The sequence below is a fragment of the Hemicordylus capensis genome, chromosome 1 (assembly GCF_027244095.1).
Source record: "Hemicordylus capensis ecotype Gifberg chromosome 1, rHemCap1.1.pri, whole genome shotgun sequence".
NCBI lineage: Eukaryota > Metazoa > Chordata > Lepidosauria > Squamata > Cordylidae > Hemicordylus > Hemicordylus capensis.
The window spans coordinates 329,783,439-329,806,801 of record NC_069657.1 but is presented as its reverse complement, the minus strand read 5'-3'; the positions used below and the strand labels follow the sequence as shown (position 1 = coordinate 329,806,801).

General features: G+C 39.2%; 1 protein-coding gene across 3 annotated transcripts in view; it reads right to left on the bottom strand.

Moving 5' to 3' along the window:
• Positions 1–23,363, bottom strand: part of CRYBG1 (crystallin beta-gamma domain containing 1) — a 158,756-nt gene that overhangs the window by 30,484 nt on the left and 104,909 nt on the right. For all 3 annotated transcript variants that reach the window (XM_053288391.1, XM_053288323.1, XM_053288468.1), the window contains 10 exons: positions 23,160–23,336; positions 21,683–21,730; positions 21,468–21,586; positions 14,771–14,933; positions 13,710–13,849; positions 10,260–10,386; positions 9,909–9,944; positions 7,704–7,861; positions 6,786–6,912; positions 5,236–5,381 (listed from right to left, as the gene is read on the bottom strand). In XM_053288391.1, coding sequence (XP_053144366.1) covers positions 5,236–5,381; positions 6,786–6,912; positions 7,704–7,861; positions 9,909–9,944; positions 10,260–10,386; positions 13,710–13,849; positions 14,771–14,933; positions 21,468–21,586; positions 21,683–21,730; positions 23,160–23,336 — 1,241 coding nt within the window. The remainder of the gene's footprint in view (positions 1–5,235; positions 5,382–6,785; positions 6,913–7,703; positions 7,862–9,908; positions 9,945–10,259; positions 10,387–13,709; positions 13,850–14,770; positions 14,934–21,467; positions 21,587–21,682; positions 21,731–23,159; positions 23,337–23,363) is intronic.

Below are 23,363 nucleotides of genomic sequence, written 5' to 3'. Positions count from 1 at the left end.
ATTTGTGAGACTCCAGGAATATCCATGCTTTGTAAGCAGACCCACAAGAAATTAGGGATGTGCAAACTGGCTCGACGTCGAGCTGGGTTCGACAGTCTGGGGTCAAACTGAACCGCCCCGTTCAGTCTGGCCCTAGACCAAACCCCTCCCAGGTGGGTTCGTGAACTTTTTTTTTAAACATTAATTTTTTTTTAACCATTTCCCCTTCGGGGAAGGTCCTCGAGGTGGGGGGAGGGAAGGCGGTGTCCGTGGAGGTTCCCCCTCCCCCTGCCGGCCTCCGTTGTCACCCCCTCGGCCAGTTCTTCGGGTCATGCCAGGCCGTGCAGAGGCCATTTGCACATGCACAGCAACGTCCAAAATGGCTGCAGCTCCAAACTATGGAGGCCCAAATGGGCCAAAGAACCAGCCTAACTGGCCAGAAAAGGTGACAATGGAGGCTAGCGGGGAGGGGGAACCTCCACAGACCCCCACCCACCACCTCGAGGACCCTTCCCGAAGGGGAGAAGGTAAAATTTTTTTTTAAAAAAAAATGTTTTTTTAAAAAGGGTTTGCAAAACCCCACCCCCCTGGACTGGACTGAGGTGGGGGTTTGAGGGGGTGCCGGACTGAACTGGTCCAGTCAAGTTTGAGTCCAGTTCGGACTCAAACCGAACCAGGCCAGCCAGTTCCGTGTACATCCCTACAAGAAATTAAAGCAACATAAGTAGTAAGTTCACTAAGTACAGAATCAGTTCTAGAATGAAGTAACCACTACTGAAATTACTCTATACACCTATCCATCTGTGGTACTTAAAATTCTCCTTTGGACTTCAATAAAAGGTCTATAAATGTGCTTCATTTCAAAGCAATCTGATAAAAATTGCTACAAGCACACCAAGTTAAAAAGTGCTGAAAATTGACACATTGGTCCTTTTTTGTCCAATCCTTAGAGAATTATATAATCTATTTCTTTCAAATTAGGTGAAATTACTGATGTACTCTTTTCATGCTTGTCTAGGAGGGGTGCCTTTTAGTAAATTGGTAAAGTTTGGCGCAGCAGGGAAGTAACATATCTAGGGAGCAAGAGGATGCTGGTTCGAATACCTGCTTGTATGTTTCCCAGACTATGAGAAACACCTATATAGGGAAGCAGCGATATAGGAAGTAGGGATGTGCAGGAATCAAATTTTTTTATTTGTTTTGTGCCTCAATCTGTCCTCCAGAATCACCCTAGATACGATTTGGATTTGATTCAATTCAATTTGGATTGATTTGGACCACTTATAAAGGTCCTAGGGGCACCAAATTTGGGTGGTGGGTAGGCCCCCATGGGTGCCACCTACAACCCAAATGTCAAGGCAGTAGGGCACTTGGTTGGTTTTTAATGATTTATTTTAGTTTTTACTGATTTTGTAGTATATTTCCAACGTAGGAAATAATGGGGATTCTAAGTTGCCCATCCTAACCCTAACATGGATCCTCAGCTTTCATTTTAAAAAAAGCTAAGCTCTAGCCCAGGCCTGCACAACATAAGGCCCAGGGTTTGACTGGCCTCCAGGTATCCTGCAGCAACACAGGAGCTGTGAATTGCCTTATTTATTATTATCATCATCAGCAGCAGCAGCAGCATCTTACATTTATATCCCGCTCTTCCTCCAAGGAGCCCAGAGCGGTGTACTACATACTTGAGTTTCTCTTTCACAACAACCCTGTGAAGTAGGTTAGGCTGAGAGAGAAGTGACTGGCCCAGAGTCACCCAGCTAGTTTTATGGCTGAATGGGGATTTGGTCTCCCCGGTCCTAGTCCAGCACTCTAACCACTACACCACGCTTATAGCACCATCCTTTGCACACTTTCTCAGAAATATGTTCCATGGTGTACCCAGTAAGGCTTACTCCCATGTATGTATGCCCAGGATTGCAGCTTGAAAGCAATAGTGATTTTGGGAAAGGATAAATCGGGGGCCTCACTGATTGAGCTATTTTTTGGCCATTATCCTTGGTTAAAACTATGGGTCCCTAGAAAGGGAGAATAGATCCACAAGTAACTAATAATATGTTTAATTTTAATGTAATCATGCACAAAAAATTGATCTCGGCCCCTGCATGTCAAGTTGTGAATGGTTCCTGCCCACCAGGGCATTTTATTTGTGCAGCCCTGCTCTAATCCTTATAGCAATAGCAATAGCAATAGCACTTACATTTATATACCGCTTTATAGCCGGAGCTCTCTAAGCGGTTTACAATGATTTAGCATATTGCCCCCAACATTCTGGGTACTCATTTTACCGACCTCGGAAGGATGGAAGGCTGAGTCAACCTTGAGCCCCTGGTCAGGATTGAACTTGTAACCTTCTGGTTACAGGGCGGCAGTTTTACCACTGCGCCACCAGGGGCTCTTATAGAAGTGGAGTAATGGAGCAAAATGTGCAGTCACTATTTTTCAAGTGTTTGGATTCTTTGGTGTCTACTAACTTTCCTTCACAATGAATCCCTATGAGGATTCATTGCACACTTCATTTCTTCTGTTCATTTTGACTGTAATTGGACAGTGCCAAATGTCAACTGCCATGTGTCAACTACACCCCCCCGACACACACACCCACTGGGATACTCATATTTTTTAGGAATTTTTCAAGTGTTTAGATTATTTGGTGTCTTCATTACACACCTTCATTTCTTCTGTTCATTTTGACCTCACTGCTGTGTGGGTGGGAATTAGTGGCATCCCATGTGCCAACTATCCCCCAGCCCAACCCACAAGCTACTGAGTACTCAGTTTATATTTTAAGAATTTCTGAGGTGTTTAGACTCTTTGGTGTGTAATGAATCCTTATAGGGATTCATTGTGAGGAAAGGTTATTAGACACCAAAGAGTCTAAACATTTGAAAAAATTCCTAGAACATAAACTGAGTAGTACCCCACTGCCTTGCGGGTGGGAGGAGGCTGTAGTTGGCACATGGCAGTTGACACTGTCCAAAGACAGTCAAAATGAATAGAAGAAATGAAGGTGTGTAATGAATCCTCATAGCGATTCATTGAGGAAAAGTTATTATACACCAAAGAATAAAAACACTTGAAAAATTGTGACCACACATTTTGCTCCATAACTCCACTCCTATAAGGGCTAGAGCTTAGCTTTTTATTTTTATTTTTATTATTTTTTTAATGAGAGCTGGGAATCTGGGGAAATTAATAGGAAGAATTGAATCTCGTATCTATCTGAATAGAATCTGGCACGATTCGATTTGGACCCAAATCTAGACAATGGACTACAGGGATGATTCTATCTGTATCCAAATCACCCAAATCAGCTAGATTTGGGTACAAATTGATTTGTACCTGAATCGATTCACCCATCCCTAATAGGAAGATTCTGAAAGGCATCCTCTAATACTGCAGGGGAGATGGCAATGGTAAACCCCTCCTGTATTCTACCAAAGAAAACCACATGGCTCTGTGGTTGCTAGGAGTCAACACCAACTTGATGGCGCAACTTTACCTTTAAAGTTGTGAGCGGAGATTTAAAAAAGAGATTAAGGTTTTCTGTGCCATTAAAGACTATGGTTAGCAAGTCCTGGAAAAGTCATATAGAGCACAGTCAGTATGACAATGAAGTCAGAGTGCTGACACTTTTGCCAGTACTGTACTACTACTGTACTACACTAGCATGGGGAGCCAGCCAGTAGATTATCTTTATTGCAAATGCAATGCCTGTTCCATTAGTTGTGAAATGTGAACTCTCAGGGAGACAAGGAATGGACAGGTGAGAAAAACCATAGAACAATGATGGTTTGAGGGTATACAGAATGAATTTGAAAATGCACATGCACAGAGACACAAAAACATTCACACACAAACAGAAAAACACATGCATGCAACGCACACATGTGCACCAAACACATGAATTGGCATGTGACACAAAAACACGTATGAAATATACGCACAAGCCTGTATGCACACAGAAACACGCCCCTGAGCATAAACATGTGCTTACATGAATTTAGAATGAAGAAGCTATGCTTACTATCTGACGACAACATATATTTTATTCTCAGGGACCAGAACTTCAGTACAAAATGTACTTGAGATGTGGCCCCAAGTCTCTATGATAATCAAAAAGAAAAAAAATCAACTGTTTGCTTAAGTCTCACTAGTCGTGATGGGATTTGGGCACACTGAGCTTTCAGTGGATTGTATTCCGGTACTGGCTTCTCAAACACAGCTATTCAGAACCAAGTTCTTGACATCAACATAATTTCCTCCCAACCAAATATACGATCAGAGGATAAGCAGGTTGCCCCAGGTCAAAACATAGGAGTACTAAAGCCTTTGAGCCTCCTGTGTTACCGTGAGCTGTGCACAGTGTGGAAAGACTTCCCTGATCACTATCACTAAAGAGATAATCAGCATTGTCAAGATTTTGAAAGGATGATGGGCAAGACTGTACAGACTGGGGTGGGGGTGGGGGTGCAAGTTCATTCCATGCTCTAGACCAGGCTTCCCCAACCTGCAGCCCTCCAGATGTTGCTGAATTACAACTCCATTCTGGAGTTACATACAACTTCCTGCTGTGTTTGCTGGGAGTTATAGTTCAGCAACATCTGGAGGGCCGCAGGTTGGGGAAGCCTGCTCTAGACTGTTGAACACAGACATAATTCTAAAAGGCTGATCTGTATGACAGTCTGTGGATAGATTATCCAGATTGTGTTGGATCAAGTGGAAATTTCTGGACTAAAACTAGCAACTTATCTTGGAAGAGTTTTGACATAGATGGATGAATCAATGGAAGAAAGAAGGAGAAAAAGAACTGATTGTATCTTCCCTGATGAAATAAACATTTACACACACTAACTATATGCAAAGCAGCACATATTTTGTCACAAAAGAAGACAGCATTAGATATGCTATATAAACATATAATATGTATAATTACAAACATAAAGGTATGCCAATTATCTTACCTTCAGAAGGTGAGGGTATTCAAATTATTTCCTAGGGTAATAAATCAAGCACTAACTAATTTAAATCAATCAGCACCATGTTATAAAATTAATAAATGTAGTCAAAGAACCTGCATAAATATTTTAATAATGTTATATCTATCCATGAAGGCCAGTTCTGACTCAAATCAAATCTGAAATCCACATTTTAGAATTTTGATCCATACTTTAATTACATTTTTTGCACTAGTATTTATTAATATATGCCCAGATTAACAATTAAAATTAAAATGAAGCTAGATATTGGACTTACACTCCACTTAACACGTTTATGGATTGTGTCCTCAGTCCATAGCCAGTGTCCTTCAAATTGGAGATGATTCCCAACACGTTTATATTGGGACTTTTAATCCCAAAGTCTTTTTCAGCATACATTATCATGTGAGGCTGTGTAAAACTCTGTGGAAAGAAAAAACATCATGGTACAATGAACAATATATTATGTGATTTATTTATTCAGCCATTGCTTATGGTTTATTCTGGGAGATCTTTGGGTTTCTATGCAATTTTTAAATTAGCTGATACCAAGCCTTATGTCACATGGAAAGTAGCCAGTTTTTTAGTTTCAGCCATCAAAGTACATGGCAAGTTAATACAATATGTCTAATTGTTATGAATTATTCTGAGTCAAGGTTTCTGTTTTTGAGCGTCTGGCGATTCTTTTTTATGCCATTGTTTTAACCAACAATTTTTGAATCAAATATCTTTGTTATGGCTATTGCTAAACAAATAAACTGATTGACTGAACAAACACAATGTAATTGTCCCTCAATGTAATGAATCAAGGAACATTATTCTCCCTATTTGTGAAGTGAGTACCTTGTGTGCAGATATGCTGGACATCAGAATAGGGGAAGGGAAATGATGGAGGAGTTTCTCAAGATGAGAGGGAACCCTGAGAAAAACTCTGCTTTTAAAAGAGAGAGAGAGCGCACGCGCAAAAGCCCTGACCTCACCCCCACTTCAGAGGCTGAAGGCTATACATGTGCATTACGCTCATGCTGTAAGCAAACTTTGGCAGGAGAAGAGCACATGGGTGTAAGCTCTCACTTTCCAGAGCTCTTTCCGCCACTGTGCGCCATTGCCTTCAGTTTAAAGGATTCTCAAACTGGCATAAGACAGTTGCACAAAGTTTTCACCTCACAAAAAACATTAAGGGTACACCTTCTCAGAGTCTATTTTGATGCCCCCATGTTGTAAAGGACCATGGCATAAGAAAGAAAGAAATGGCCATAGAGAATGTGTTTTCAACTAGAAAATCAATTATCCCCTGCATAGAATTCTTTAACCGTACACAGTGAATGCTCCCTTGAAGTTTAAAGGACTGAGGGGTAAATTAGCTATGTACTGAAATGCATATCCAATCATATATCATTGCACTGCACTCTGCATTTAAATTGAATATACACTCACAAGTGCATCCTCATCCCCAGTAGGATGTGCATTTGTATCTACAACTCAACACACATTCCACTGACAGCAACACAGTATGGACAGGTAGCATCCATATGGTGATGTATATTTGGATGTGTATCCAATTTATCCAGACTCGTTCTGATCCAGCCTGTGATATAAACTTGACAACTGCTTCCATGCACAGACCTTCTTTATTCAACTGGGCAGGGAAGCATGGTGGGAGGGAGGGTCAAAAACAGAAAAATTATTTCTCTCCTTTCTGCATAATTTATTGTGGATTCACATAAAAAGGATCTGTGGGATGCATCAACAAGAAAAAAGCATGAATATATAAACTGTTGTATGTTGTCGCAGATCTACACTTGAATCACACAGTTTTGGGCTTACCCCTAGGACAGGTTGCAGTGACTGCACCTGCTCATCATAACCTCCCCAATCCATCCATTCCTGGTACTCTCCTTCTTCCAGCAAATACTGGTGCCCTGCAAAGCCTGGCTTCTCATAAGCAATCCAACTGCAAGTGGTAAGCAAAACAAAAACAAAACAAAAAAACATTCACGGCTGGTTAAAAACTTGAATATAACCTGTGATCTTAAATGTGATAATGGCAAAAATAAAAACTAAAAGCTTATTTTTAAAAAATGTCATGATACTGCAAATGAAATAAGGGACAAATCAATGCGAGAGACTGAAGTATGTGTTTAACTCACCTACTGAAATACATGATTTTAAAATGCTTAACATAGCTGAATTGTACCCAGGCTTTTTAACCAATACAGATGGGAACGAACTATGTGAACTAAATCATCACCTAATAAACTATAGGCAGTTTCTAATTGTCACATCTTGCAAAGGCAAGTAACATGGAATAAGTAAGTTTTACAAAAAGCATTATCCACAATGTGATATTTTTATTTACTTAAAATATACTCACAATATTTTAAAAGGCTTGACATACAATGTTACCACAATCTCCATGAGTTAATTCATGGAGACATGAACAATTCTTCACCATAAAGGTTTATATCACACAAGTATTAGGGCTGCTTCACACAATTATGGAAATTATGGCAGGAACTGTATGTAGCCACTGTGTTCCCTGTAAACTGAAAAAGCAATAATGCATTTTTCCTTTGGACTATGTTTATATACTGCAGGGACTCTGGACTAATTACAATTCTCCATGGCATATGTACATGCTGTGTAAATGGCCTCTGTAGTCAGCTTCCCGATTAAAATTAAGTCTTGTAACCAACACAGTATTTGGATCTCAATCAGAATGTTCATGTTGTTCCTTATACTTACACTCCTCCCGTCACTTTTATGGATCCTATGGATGCGAGTGGCCTTGTTTCCAGCTCTGCCGATTCTTCTTTTTTATCTTCTTCCTCAGCTAGAGCTACTAATTCTGAATCAAGTTCTATGTGATTCCCATCAAAGAATGGCTTTTCATAAACAATTACCTTTAGCAAAATGCAGGTATTAATAAATAATATTTATATATACTGGTTTTCCTAAGCATGTACATACGTTATCTCATTATTCCTAACCTTAGTAAAGCATAGATAATAGGAAGTAATGTTTAACGGCTAACATGCTGTGCAGCCATAAGAAGAGCAGAGTAACAGCTTGGTCCTTGCAAGGAGCAACTTTATTAAATGCACATGAAGTTTGTTTTGCTGGGAAAATTGAGGGGGAGGGAAAACTGATTTTTTGCTTCTCTCTCCTTCCCCCCAAAAGCCCTTTTTGTGTCTAGGAATATGTTGGTGAGGACTACACAGCCCTCACGGATGTATTCCTCAGTGTGAAACAGGCTTGTGCAGCAGGGAGAGAATACAAGCAAAAATCACTCCCCTCCCCGCTTCATATGCAAAGTAAGCCCTGTACAACGTTAGTTGCTCCTTGTGAGGAAGGAACTCTTGGTCTGCCTTCTTAAGGCTGCACAGTCAGCCAATATTTATATACTAGTTTTTCTAAATATGCACATATATGATCTCACCAGTCCTTTAAGGTAAGTCAGCATACTGTCATCCCCTTATTGGGCAGAGTGGGGTGGATGCTGAGAGACAGCAGCAATCTGTGCAAACAGTGAGTTCATCACTTAGGTGAGACTGAACAAAATACTTTCCAGCTCATCATTATTTCTTTAGGTCAGGGTTTCCCAGCCTTAGGTCCCCAGATGTCAGGCTATTGTAGCTGTTGATGATGAGCTGTATTCCACCAACATCTGGGGATCCCTGTTTAGGTCACCTAGAGTCTGAATATATAATCTAGAAACAGAATAACGTGCCACACAGTTTAAAATGCAGTGACAACTTGAATGCAAAATTTTGCTTCATTTTATATGTATATTTATATAGTGAAGCACACATACCAACCGGCACTTCTCTAGGAATTTTGCTTTCTCATAACATTTAATCAGAACCTACATGTTTTCTACCAATAACACTGCCCCACAAAGCAGAGCCTTCTCAGTGGCCACTCCTCAATTGATTGATGATTTCAATTACTTAACATCAGACATCAAGCAAAAATATTATTTCAGACAGCTTTCAGGGGCAATAGAATGCCTATGACTATAAACTTACTGTGGTCTCAAGTATTTTTATTGTTATTCTGTCACTATAAATTTGTGATATGTTTTTAAACATAAGAATGTCATTTTGTAGTGTATTGTGTGATATATACTTTATTAGCTAAAGGCTAAGGTAAAAATATTTTACTAAAAGAGTGGGGAGCTGATCTGGCAGTAGCAAGCTTGAATTGTCCACTTTGCTAAGCAGTGTTTGCTTGGTTTATATTTGGATGGGTGACTATATGTGAGCACTGTCTGCTATAAAGGGTTTTCCCTTAGGGAATGGGGCCATAGCTTAGTGGTAGAGCAACTGCTTGAATGCAGAAGGTCCTGGGTTCACTCCCTGGCATCTCCAGGTAGGGCTAGCAAAGACTCCTGCCTTAATCCCTGGAGAGCTGCTGCCAACTTCAGCCCTCCTGTTCTTTTTGGATTACAACTCCCATAATCCCCAGCCACAGTGGCCAATAGTCAAGAATTATGGGAGTTGTAGGCCCACATCAGCAGGAAGGACAAAGTTGAGTAGTTCTGGTGTAGACAATACTGAGCTGGACCAATAGCCTGACTCGGTATAAGGTACCTTAATCAATTTAGAGGATTCTATGGAGATATATTTGGTGGGATATAGATAAAATAAATAAATAAAATAGCAACAAACATTGGCTGACAGTCAGACTAACAACGAATGTCATACAACCCTCAGGGAGATATTTTTGGGAGGTGCAGTTGGCTTTAAGGGGAAGAATAAAAATGGTGACAATCACTCCTTCCTCAAAGTACCAGCAGAGCATTAGCCTGTATGTTAGTCAGTATAATGGTTGATGCTCATTGAAAAATGGTTAGCAGTGCCCATGACTCCAGTTTTAACATAAATCGAGGGTACCCTATCATGTTTCCAATATATATTACCATATATAACCATATATTAGAATTTTTACCTTTGGGCTTTCAGGACACTCAACTTTGCGTCCACCCTGTAAAAATCAAGGGGGGGGGAGAGTTTATTTAAAAGATTGTTTTTATTTAGCATTGGTTTCATTAAGCAACTTAATAGCTTGATTCAAAAGCAACTCTTCCAAATATTTTCTTTAGTACAAGGGTTTAAGTCAAGAATCTGTTCAATGAAATCAAAATATTCCTTTTTAGTTCAGTGGAGCTAAAATGTCACTGAAGACATTAAAGACAATTAAAAATTAAAATTACATTTAATAGAAAAAGCTGAAAATAAAGTTTATTAAAACGTATGCTGAAAAATATTTAAGGCTATCCTATAATTCTTGCAATTTTACCATTTTCAAGGGCCTCATAGACCTAATATATGCTTCTTTCTTTTCCCAAAAGGATAGATTAGGATATATCCCAGGCTCCAGCATTAGAGGGATTCCCTGGAAACCAGGTTCTTCATAAATCAGCCACCTACAAATGGAAAACATAAAGAAATTTAAAGAGGAGTCCCTTCTAATTCAAAAGAGTCCAGAGATTTGTCTGAGGATATATAATTCTGTTATAGCTAGGTAGGCCTCAAGCTGATCAGTAACTGGTGGGAAACAGCCATAGAGCCCCAAGAAAGCTGCTCTGAGTTTCCCAAAGGAAAAGCAGGATGTACGTGTTACAAATAATTGAACAAGAATGACATTATGATTATACTGTGCTTCAAAAAAGCCGTAGCTGTGATAAAACAGGAATTTATTATCTGAACTACCTGTGTGTAAACATGGTAGGCAACTAAAGGATACACAGTAGGCCAGTCTAAACACTAAATCTTCTAGCACAGTGTGTCAATTGTTTGCAGTGGCCTTCATTCTGACTCTGAGAAATAAGAGATCATTCGATTCTATTAAAACTGTTTCATAGCAGCATCTTTAAAGCGGTTGTGTGACATTATTTTTTAATGTTGTTTTGTGCATATTCTGAACCAAGATCTCAGCTAGGGATGTGCATGGACTGAATTTGAACCAAACCACAGGTATGCAAACTGGTTCAATCGAACCAATCGACTGGGTCGGTCAGTTCAATGAATAGCTTGAACTAGTCTGAAGTGGTTCCCATTCGAACCGCTTGAACCGGCCCAGTTCGCAGCAGTCCAGTTCACGATCGAACCGGTTCTGCACATCCCTAATCTCAGCTACGTTCTTCCCTTTTGACTTCAAATAATAAAAATCTGTGTTACAGATATCATTCCACTGTGCCTTTTCAACTGTATCAGTCACTTTTACAGTACAAATTTCATCATTACTCAAAGACACTATTATCTAAGTAACTTATGAAGAATGTTTAATAAAATGGTTGTGTGTGATCCAGACATAATGATAGACTAATAACATTGTATGCCACTATTATTGACAACACACATTGGTTAAGTTCAGATGTCAAGTTTTGGTTCCATGCAACGTTTCCTAGCCTCATGAGCATGCAGTCCCCTTCTCCTACCCAAGTTGAAAAAAAATCTATTTCTTATTATGGTTAGAAACAAATCATTATCAATCATGAGATCCAAACCAACCAATCTTGGTTTATTCTAACCTAAGTTCTTGAAACAAACCACAATCTGAACCCATGGTTAGGAGTGGGCTTCAGACCTAGGTTTATTACAAGCACATGTTAGAATAAACCAAAATCTGTCAGTTCAGACATCACAAGTCAAACATCTTGGTTTGTTTCTAACTTCAATAAGCAATAGAATCTTCCAACTCATGCACAGGCAGAGGAAGGTGCAGATCTTTCTCCTGAGGCTCAGAGACAATAATTAACAATTATTGAATATTTATTCATTTGTTTACCTGTTTTACTAAAATTTTAATTGTAAACCGCCTAGAGGCACAGGTTGTAGGCACTATAAAAATATGCTAAATAAATAAATAATGATTGTGTGGCCTTTGGCGAGTCTCTCTCCCACCCCATATTCAATGCAAGATGGCTATAATACTGGCCCATCTTCAAGGATGGTTGTAATGTAATGGACTGAGATGTACACGAAGCACTCTAGACTGTTAGGAAAAGTGTCATATTTATAATAATTATTACTACATTCCATCTAATAAATTTGTTTTTTAAAATAGAAAAGAAGAGCCAATACTTTTACCAGTGCCAAATTACTCTACAAGGGCTGCTGTTATGATGCGAGTACCTGCCTAGGCATGTCTGCAGCTTCATCCACACCCACACCCAGCTTGAGCATGTTCCTCATGCTTAGGATATGCAACCACACCATGACCCATTTTCATGGGCGCAAGAGACAGAATAATGAAACCTATCTCTGTTTTGCCACAGCTCACTGCAACAGCTAACATTGTAAATACAGGTGGCCTTCATTATTTGTGGGGTTTCCATTCTTGCCTATAGGCATGAATATGGAAACTGTGAATGAAGAAAACTTACCCCATGGGAATCCAGGGTCTAGGTCCCTACACACACACACACGGCTAAACCAGCGGTCGGGGGGGGGGCAGAAATAGAGAAAAAATATGTACTGTACCTTGCCTCTATGTCTCCAACAATGCCCCCCCCTACCCCCAATCCCTCTGATTTTTCAACAAAAATTTGTGGAGATTTTTTTTTTTTTTGAAGAATCACAAAGTGTGTCTGCACTGTAAAATGGTGGCCAGAAATGTCATCTGAAGTCAGTTCTGGCCACTCAAACTCACAAATAGGCGAACATTGCCTATTTTTAATACCGCGGGTAAGGAAACTAGGTCTCTAAGACTGTCTCCAGATACACAAAACCGCGGATAAACCTGAACAATGTTGCACTGGGAAGAGCAACTATTTGTAGAACCCTGATGTACAGTGGAATACTGTTTATAAACAAGCAAAATCTAATCTCAGTTTGTTCCTATGCAAACTTCAGGTTGATCTGATTTAGTACAATTTTATCTTGCCCTGCTTTCAAGGGGTGCAGGGTCCATTTGATTAGTTCAATAGTTCTGCTCAACACTCCCTGTCCACACAAAAACTGGTAACTGATAAAAAGGTGTTAATAATTATGCTATGCATATACCCAGGGCAAGTGCTTTAAATTTTTTTTAACATTAGTTCATTTTCGTTATAATGATGTTTCCTCTCTAGTCCTACACAATTTTAGTTTTAATTCTCCCCCCTTCAGACATAACCTTTTCTGGAACTCTCACCCATTCTGAGGAGCATCTTGGCAGTTTATCACTGAGTTACACTTAGTTGGTGCCTCCAAGACAGAAATGTACTATAAGAATACTACTTAACAGGCCATTTCAATGCCAGAAGACTTAAGATTTATTTGGAGCCCCACTGCACTCAACTAAGTACAATTTGATGTTTCCCTACAAAAATCAGTGCAAAATCATTTCAAAGCCCACCTCCCTGATTGAATAAAAGAAATGTATCCTCTTAATAAGAATTATCAAGGTGACAGGCAGGCTGTCACCAGGCAAGGTGACAGGCAATGGGTGCCAAATGTTAAATGGCATTTACAAAGTATTAGTATATGACATTTTATATTATATTTGATACATGAAGGCTGCAATATTACAAATACTTATTTGGGAGTAAATCCCATTGAACTCAATGGCACAGTTCATGCACAGTAATGAACTAAACATGCACAGGCTTGCACAGCATGAATTTATAAATGAATCATATTTTAAAAGATCACCATTCACTGGCTGAATTTTTAAAAAGGTAAAGACTCGTGTAAGTATCTATTTCGGAATTTGAGCATTTGACGCTAATTTTTTAAAAAAATGTGTACATATCCATATACTTACATGCCCCAATGCACTTGGATAGAACAAGTCTTCTGTGATTTACCAATTATTCGTATTTCTTCAATGTCATCAAAATATTGATTTACCGCACCTAACCCTTCTGGTTCTGTAAACAGGTCAATTTGGCAAATTCTATAATCCTGGCAAAATTGAAAAATTAAAAATTATGAAAGTAACACTGGTCAGAGTAACCAAAGAAGCTTATACTGAGCCAGACATATGGTCTGTTGGGCTTAGCATTCTCAACTGTAATTAAGAGCTGCCTCCTAGAAACTTTGATGGCAGGGACCCAAATTGGGAACCTATACATGCAAAGATGTGTGTGTGTGTGAGAGCGCGCACACACACACACACACACACACACAAACACACTTACTCAGCTATGTCGTCAATGACACAATTCAGTATGCATTTTAATGACTATAGTTCATTAAAACAATATGGGGGAAATATGGTAAACACACACACACACACACTTGCACCCCTCTAAATTATAGCTGTAGAGTTCGAATGTAGCTAAAAGGTTTGTGACTTTGTCTTGCCATACATATAGAAATCACTTCTCAGAACTTATAAAATTTATATTGTCACAAGGACCTTTCTTTTCATAGCATCTACAAGTATGCATCATACCAGACTTCCAGTACGTTCTCCTTTTAATCATGTTTTATTTATGGCATGTATATACTGCCTTTCATGCCAGGTTCCATTCGAGTCCGATTTGGACTCTAACCAAACTGGGCATACCAGTTTCATGCACAACCGTGCTATAAAAAACAGTCCTGACACCACTGCTGTACCATATGCATAGCAGGAAAAGGTGATTTGTAATGACAAATAATTACCAATGCTGTGGGAAAGAGCCCCGTCCCACACCAAATTCCATACCATGTACAGTTTAGTCCACTATTACATAGACACAAGATTCATTTCTAATTCAGCAGAATTCTAATAAGAGTAGCAGAGTTAAGTGCCGCCAGTGGTGGTTGCAAGCCCTGTCAACCAACAGTCATCCAAGTTCAAGCTGCACTAAATTACAGTTTGATTAAGTCCTTACTTGCCTTAACTACATGCCTGATTGAACCAATTACTGCAGGCTCAGGAGGTCTGCACTCATCTTGGTTGTCAGAAGGTTCTTCTCCCCAAAGGTTTGTGAGTTCTAATTCTCCTTCCTCCAGAGGAATAGAAGGACCTTCAAAGTGCGGTTTCTCATATAGAATCCAACTATAAAGTAATGCACAAACAGAAACATTAAATCATGCTTTTTAAATGCTAGTTAGCTTACACACAAGTTTCTTTATGCTTCAATAATTTCATTTAACACTACCCACAAAATGAAAAAATAAATATAATGAATGCTTTCTCAGGAATACAATAGATAGCAATCAGAGGCTAAATTAAAGCTTAATCTAAGTTTCTTTATGACATAAATTATAAATATTTTGCTTGAATCTATGTTCTGTAGTAAATAAATCTAAGGCTCAGGAAATCCCAGCATACTTTCATATTCTCAGCTAAGTTGCTCCTAAATCTAGATCATATATGAAGAGCACTGGTACTAAAAGAGATCCTTGGAGACTGTCCTCATATCCCACAACTGCTAAATTTACTGAAGAGTTTTTGGTGAGAAATTCAATTTAACCCCCCCCCATTAAAGTATAGAATGTCAACTGAACTATCTCTATCTACATGCCTGTCTTATTTTTAAAAAGGTTCGTGCGGCAGGTCTTACCTTTGTAGAACCCTTGCTGATTCTCCCTCAACAAGGCTTAATCTCCTATCTTTAATGATTATTTTCAGCAATTTAACTGGAACAGTCATAAAGCTAATGACCCATGATTTTCTGGATCTCCTGCAGACTCTTTTAAAAACCAGTGTCACACTGGCTACCTGACCATCCTTTGACACAGACACCAATTTTAGGGAAAGTTGCATATTTTTGCTAGAATACCAGCAGTTTCACATTCAAGTTCTTTAAGAATTCCAAGGTGGATTATACAAGACTCAAAAAAGTAATTTGTTACGTCTCTCTTTTTTTTAAAATACACCCTAGAATATAATCTTTTGTCACTCTATTGGACTAGGTTCTTCAGACTTTCCCCCTGAGTCGTTCATTTCAGGCACAGGAATATGCCCTAGATCTGTAGTGAAGACACATACAAATGATTGATTCACATTCTCTGCCATAAGTATTGAGTATTGCCTTTCACTCCTTTAACATCTAATGGTCTAGCTACCCCACTGACTTCCTTATTTCTGATGTATTTAAATTTTGTATTTATTATTTACACCTCAATGTTTTTAGCCATATGCTCCTCAAATTCTTTTTTTGCATCTCTTATTGTCACTTTTGACCCATGAAGGAAGATACAATCTGCAATTTCTACGGAAATGTGTGTGTTTATGTGCGATAACTACATAAAAAGTAGTAGTCCATTTCCTCTCAATTTTCATACAGCTATAATAACTGGCACTGCTCCCTTGCTCTGCACTAATGGAATGACACTATGTTATAAACTGTGGAGCATTTCTAGACTGCAGTTACACAGACAAACTTCAGCGTACCTTATACATTGTGAAACTCCCAGATACAATTATACCACAAGAGTCATTTTACTTTGAAGCTTATGTAGAACAACAATTAATCCTTCCTGCCCTTATTAGAACGAAGGTACTGGATCACAATGTCTTAATAATTTGGTTAATAATAACCAAATACTCTTAACACAGAAGGAAATTGTATTACTGACACCCAATGAAAGAACGAACAAGAAAACAGGTGTCTCTTCGAAAACTAGTACAATAATGGTGAAACATTATGCTGCTATGTAAGGCTGAACACATGAAACAGTCATGAGTGTATGTATCCCTTAATATGATATAGATTTGAAACAACACACTATGGGGAAAGAACAACATGCATACTCACATCTAGCATGTCAGTGTCTTATGGTAACTTTTATTATTGTTGTTGTTTATTATATAGCATGGGCATTTAACAAATAGTGGGATGGCAGGTCCCTACTCAAGGTGCTCACAGACTAGATGATGACTAGGAGATAAGAATATGCAAATGTTGCACTTATGTGTACATGAGCTTCATTACAGGCAGAAATGGAAACTAGAGGGCAGTGTTCTGGGTGGCAGTATCAAGGCAGTGTGTGTGCATGTGCATTCAGAATGGGGCTTTCCTAATTCAATTTGAGTGGGATCAAAAATTAACTGAATGGACATAAAAAAAACTTGTGAGGGTGCACACATGCATACACCTTAGAGGGAACACTGATGGGGGGGGAGGTTGTCAAAGGTTGCACAAACAAAATGGGTTTTGAGAAAATATTTGAAGGAAGCAAGAGAGGAGGCATCATAGAGGTGTTCCTGGAGACAATTACAAGTATAAGGGGCAGAAAGGAGGGAGCAGGAGACCTTTGGATGGTTGAGAGTGGTGGAGCTGGAAGACCAAAGGTGAAAGATGAAAGCAGAACAGGATAGAAGATCTGAGATGTATGGAAGGGCAAAACCATGGAGGGATTTGAAAACAAGGAACAGAAGCTTGCCCTGGTTCCAGAAGTAGACAGGAAGCCAGTGAAGGGATTTAATGAGGAAGGGTGATGTTACAGCAATGAGAGAGGTGAATTATTGTGGTAAGAGAGTGCTGGATGGAGGTGAGGGTACCAAGGTGAGCCAATGGAAGACCAGCAATGAGGATGTTGCAATGAGAGATGACCAGGGCATGAACTAGAGTTTAGCTGAGGGAGCACAGTGGAAGGACCATATAATAAAGGGGAATATATTGAAGATCTCCACACGAGCAGTGTGGAGAGCCTTACTAAGCTCTGCGGGGAGAGTGGGCGAGTGCATGGGGCATCCTGGGAAGACTCCTGAGACCAGGAGGCTTGCTTTAGCTTCCCAGTAAGTGTTTCCTCACGAGTCGCCATGGCACGGAGCCACACCACGGCATCTCACAATCGGGAAAACAGGGTTAGCGGAGTGCTCACTCCACTAACCCCATTTAAGGTGAGGGCTTCTTTGGTGGGCTAGCCTCCAGAGAACTACTAGGCTTACCCACGAGCCTGGCGGTTCTCACGATGGGGGAAAAACGGGCTTGGCTCCTTTAGCCCAGTTTTCCCTCATTGTGAGAATAGCCTCATAATATATCTTGCAATATAATAAAGACTGAATATGAGAATACGAATATTCATATTCAGACTGAATATGTTACAGACTGAGTTTCAGAAATAAAAGGAGAGAATGGAGTCAAAGATAAAATTAAGGGTTCGGGCCTATTCAACAAGGTGGGTAGTATTTGATCACTGTCAATGGTCAAGGGAAGGACGAGAGGAGGATTTGAGAGTAAAGATTAAACCTGTTAGTCTTTAAGGGGGCACAAGACTCTTTGTTGTTTCTGCTGGACCAGATTAACACGACAACCCCCTGAGGTTGTCAGCCAAAATACTGTTCACTGTAGCACACAAACTGTTCACTGTAGCACACAAACATTATGCATCAACATTGTGACAAACAATGCTCCTTAATAAGATCATTCACACAACCAAACACAGAGAAAGACAAGTCTCCTACCCAGATTTGGGAGCTGTGTGCACTCCCTTTTTTGGTTGTATGGGAGCAAACAACTAGGCAGGAGGAGGGAGAAGTGACTGTGTGGACTCAAGGTAGGAAGAAAAGCTGAGTAGGACAGCTTTCCCCCCTACCTTGGTCAAATGCTGGGTATGAAAGCTGCATAGGACAGCGCGGTCCTAAATAGCTTTTCCTCCTCCCTTGATTTCACACAATCGCTTCTCCCTCTTCCTGCCTAGTTGTTTGCTCCCAGACAACCAAAAATTGGGAGCATGCACAGTTCCCAAACCTGGGTAGAACACTTGCCCAATCCAGTTTTTGGTTGTATGAACAGTCTCAACTAGAACTAGCTGACTGAGAAGATAAAAAGAACAAGGGACAGTATAGCCAATGTCTCAATTTTTCTGATACAGAAGATTGAACATACCTCACCTGAGGCAAAAGTCATTAAAGGATAAGTTCTAACCAGGATGCAATGGGGGAGGGTGATGTCAGTCTCAAAAGATCAGAGTCAGAACAGAACAAAAATGTTGCAAAGCTTGAAATCAGGAAACAGAGATCCATAATACCAGAAGTCAGATCAGATCAGATATCAGGTGCTGAAAGTACAGAACTTCAATCAAATCCAAATGACAGGTCGAAGGAGTGAAGGTGCAATGCGCTTTCAAAACCCAGACAGCTAATAGAGGCAGGTAGTAAAAAAAAAAAAAAAGAACAATTGAAGGCTGAGCAGGGGAAGGAAGCACAAAGGATTAACACTGGAAGAAATTAAACAGCAGGGAGAAGGATTCTAAGACAAAGTAAGAGCTAGAAAGAACAAGAAAAGAAGAGCTTAATTAGTGAAATAATATTGGATCTTGGATCCTGTGTAAAATACAGTCTAATTATCTTTAAATTACTTTAATTTACAATAAATTTTGGCATGAATCTTCTCCTTCCTTACAGCCAGATCCCACCTCCCCACCCCTACCCCCACCCGACAGTTTTACATGTACAGAAAGGATCCTCAGAATTGTCCTGTTAAAATCTCCAGTCTATTGCCCCATTGGCTTCAGTTGGGTATGCTGCTGCTGTGTCTGGAACACGGCACCATACCTGCTCGCTCCCAGTAATGCCTGACTTTCCCATGCCCCACATGAAGTTGTCCAGTAGCCTCCTCAGGAACCCATTGTGGAGGCTACTTCTGCTAAAAACAAAAACAACAACAAAAAACAAACTGGGGCAGGCAGGGGAAGATGTAGGTCACTGGATAACTGTATGTGAAGGATCAGCACGTGAGATGGGGAAGATGTGTGCCCTACAATGTTATAATAAATGCAAAGCATAGCTAACTACTTGCAATTAAGCATCTGAACAGCACAACATTCATTCTGGTTTGGCTAGTTTCACATGGGTTGAGATGGCTAAACAAGGCAGATGAAGCAACCTGTCATGGAAAAAAGCAAACTCAAACATGCAGGCTGAAATTCCAGACTGACTGATGAATATAAGATGCTAAACAACATGCTGTTATTCCCCCATTTTCAACAGCAAGCAAGCCAAAATGAATCATGAACAGTTTTACAGAATGCTCAATTAAAAGATATAAAAATAATGGCTGACATCTTATCTAAATTACTCAAAAGAGTAATTAGAAATTAAAAAGTCAAGTTAGTCTTAACTTGTCTTATTAATTTCAAAAAGGGACTTCTGCTGAGTAATGTAGTCAGGATGTCAGCCATTATTTTTACATTTTTGTGATGTTTTCATTTTAACTGTTGTACACACTTGTGGCTTGTGGAATGATGACAGAGATTTTATAAATGAACGGAGGGTTAAACAACTGTAGATATAGGCCTGGTTCAGATGTATTACATGAGCCCCACAAGCCTTGAGTTCATGGACTTCCCACTTCTCTTCACATGCAGAGAAAGCAATTTGGCATCTGGTTTGTTACAAACTAGTTTCCCATTTTGTATGAACCAGGAAACTGATTTGCAAAAACCACCGTTAGTTAACAAGCCAAGATCTAAAATGAAGACAAGACTGAACCAGGTACAAATTGTGCATGGAAACAGGTGTATTAATTTTCATTTCATTTGTCCTATATGCCTGCAATTTGTAAGGACTACTTTTTAACCCACTCAAACAAAGAGTGTAATTTACAACCTGGTGTACTCAAGATAAATCACAGAAACAACCACCCGGGTGGAATGCAAAGAAAAATTCAACTTTTCATTATTACTTTCCCTTGACAGCAAAACAGCAGCAAATAATGATACACACAAAAATAAAACTAACAGGTGTATGTTAATTTCAGTTTCTCATTTATGCAGATGGGATTAAAAGCATCTCAGCACTGTCAGAGTATACACTACAATTTAAAATTTGTTTACAAAGGGATGGTGCCATGAAACATCAGAGAGTGAATGACCTCACTGAAGTTGAAAAATGGAGTTGCAGAAGACTGAAATCAAAGGTTTATCCACACACACACACACACCCCACTTCTCTGGGTCAGTTGTCCCCAGAATTAAGAAAGAAGGCTAAACAATTATGAAATAAATGTCTTTCTGCACTGAAACCAAGCTCTTGCTTTAACTAGAAAGCTCTTATGATTCCATTACATATCTAATCTTTATCAGATTTAGCCTGTATATGTTTGGATTCAGCAGGACTCTGGTAGTTGCAGGAATTCTGCCAAGTGAAACATCATATCACTTGGCAATTCAGCAATGTAAATTGTTTGAAGTTTTCAATCTGTGCTTCAGTAAATGCTTTCAAAAAATGCCTAGCATTCAGCAATATTAATCTAGTTTTCCTGTTGTCCTTTTCAAAGCCAAAAACCAATCATCATTTGACAGACAATGTAGAATAAAGCTAGAAGTTATTTAAGGTGGCAAGAACAGTCTTTAGAACATCAAAGTAGGAAAACTGGAACACCTGAGCAGTTAATAATAAAGGTTCTACATGCATCAGAACAAGAATTATACTTGCTGGAACAGTTTAAAACATGCCTTACAACAAATACAAGTAAACTAGTTTAAGCACAGCTAGACTAACAAATAGGCATAGGGCCAAACTGAAGACATATATACTGAAGCAAAGCATGGTTAAGCAGAATGACAGTATGCAGCCATGTGACTGGATTCAAGCCAGGGATCTAGGGCAAGCCAAGGAGAAGACAGACTCCAGCCTTACCATCCTCGGATGACTTTAACTAAGATCACAGGTGGCAGGATCCAAGAAGTACAATCCAACTCATCATGAAAAACTTCAACAGTGTTCTCAGAAGGATCTGATTTACTGCATATCATGAGCTATATTAAAAACCAAACAAACTTGTTTTAATCGAACAAGAATAGGCTATTAGAAGAAAAAAAGCAAGTATCCATTAAGGAAAAGGCTTTTCTTACCTTCCCAGGTCTAGGATTAATTTTATTTTGGTTGTTCCCCGAAAACACCTGTTAAAGCAGAAACCACAAGAAACTAATCAGCAGGTGGGATAAAGAATTCTTAATAAATTCCAGACATATTTTAAATTATGAAATAGGCATTCAGTGTATTTCACTGTAAAAGTTATATCCATAAAAATATTTTTAATTGCTCTATTATTTTGTGTGTTATGATTAATGTAACTATATCATCATAATTTCACTATCATATTTTGTATTATAATGTATATTATTACAAAGGTCCTATTTAAGACTATTAAACAGCATTCAACCGCCCCAGAATATTTTATAATCTTACCAGTTTGCTACTATTCTTTGAAGGTGCCCATGAAAAGCCTTATGCAACTGGGCTACAGCTCTGAAATGTATACTCAACATGCTTAAAGTGCAACTCATCAATCATTTTATTTCTGCAAGCAACATTAAAATGAACAGGGGCTTGCTAAGCAGGAGTGCCTGCAGAACGACACCTTTAGTCAATAAAGGCTTGGCAGTCTGATAGACGGCTGCAGTCCACCCCTGTAGATAACTCATATTGCCCACTGCACCATGTGGGATAGAGGATTTGTGAAGGCAGTGTGTCCATGTCCCAACAGTCTTCCTAACAGGAAAGAGCATTTTGAGTGCAATTACACACTGATTAAGTCAAGAATTCTACACTACCACAAAATTAAATGCTAGAAGGCATGAAATAAAGTTACAATTTTGTTGCTTGAGGAAGTTTATTGTACAAGACCACAAGGCTCATTTGTTCATTAAATGATCAATATGGCTATGCCTTGCTTTTTAAGGGTTGTTCATCATTGCTGCCGCCCTCATTCCATTCCATTCCATTCACTGCTATGTTAATTGTGGTGTAAAGCTTGGTCTTGCTAAACATGAGTGAGCGAGAAAATCATTTAGATGCATAGGAAAGCACACAGGAAACAGAGCAGATAAGACTTCACTTTCCTTAATGGGGAAAAAAAGAATGAGAAAGGAGAAACAAATAATTTTTCAGAAGTCTATTCTGGGATAGTAATACGTAATCAGAAAAAATAATCATCAAATGATTTAGAAAGGAAGTAGTTATGTCTGGCAACTTTGTTTTTTGTTGTTTTTGGCGAACAATAAAACACAACTATTTCCGCTGGAAACCCAAGCTGATATTTCCACCTCTAGTCACTCTTAGTCCAACTTCAAAATGTATGCATTTCATTAAAGAAAAAAAGGGTGAAATAGCAGACAGATGTACAATCAATTCAACATGCCAAATATGCAAAAGCATAGGGATAAAGGGTTGGATCCAACGATTTCCATCCTTCAACAGAAGGAGCATTCTCCAACAGAAGTCTTCCTCTGATGGAAGGACACCTTCCGCATAACACTTCCCCTAGACAAAGGCAGCCTTTGGATCCAGCCCAAACTTCTAAAATTAGATAAGCTGCATTAAACCCACCTCTGTATCTAAGAAACCAAGGGAGACATTTGGTTCATATTGGCCAGACTTCAGCCAGCTTGAAAAACTGGTGTCAGAGTTTCCAAAGTTTGGCAACTGTAAACTTCGTTCTTTTTTTGCATCATCAGTTTGCAAATATTTTTCCATATAGTTTGGAGCCATGAAACCTGAAAGAGACTGAATTGCACAATAGAAATATCAAAT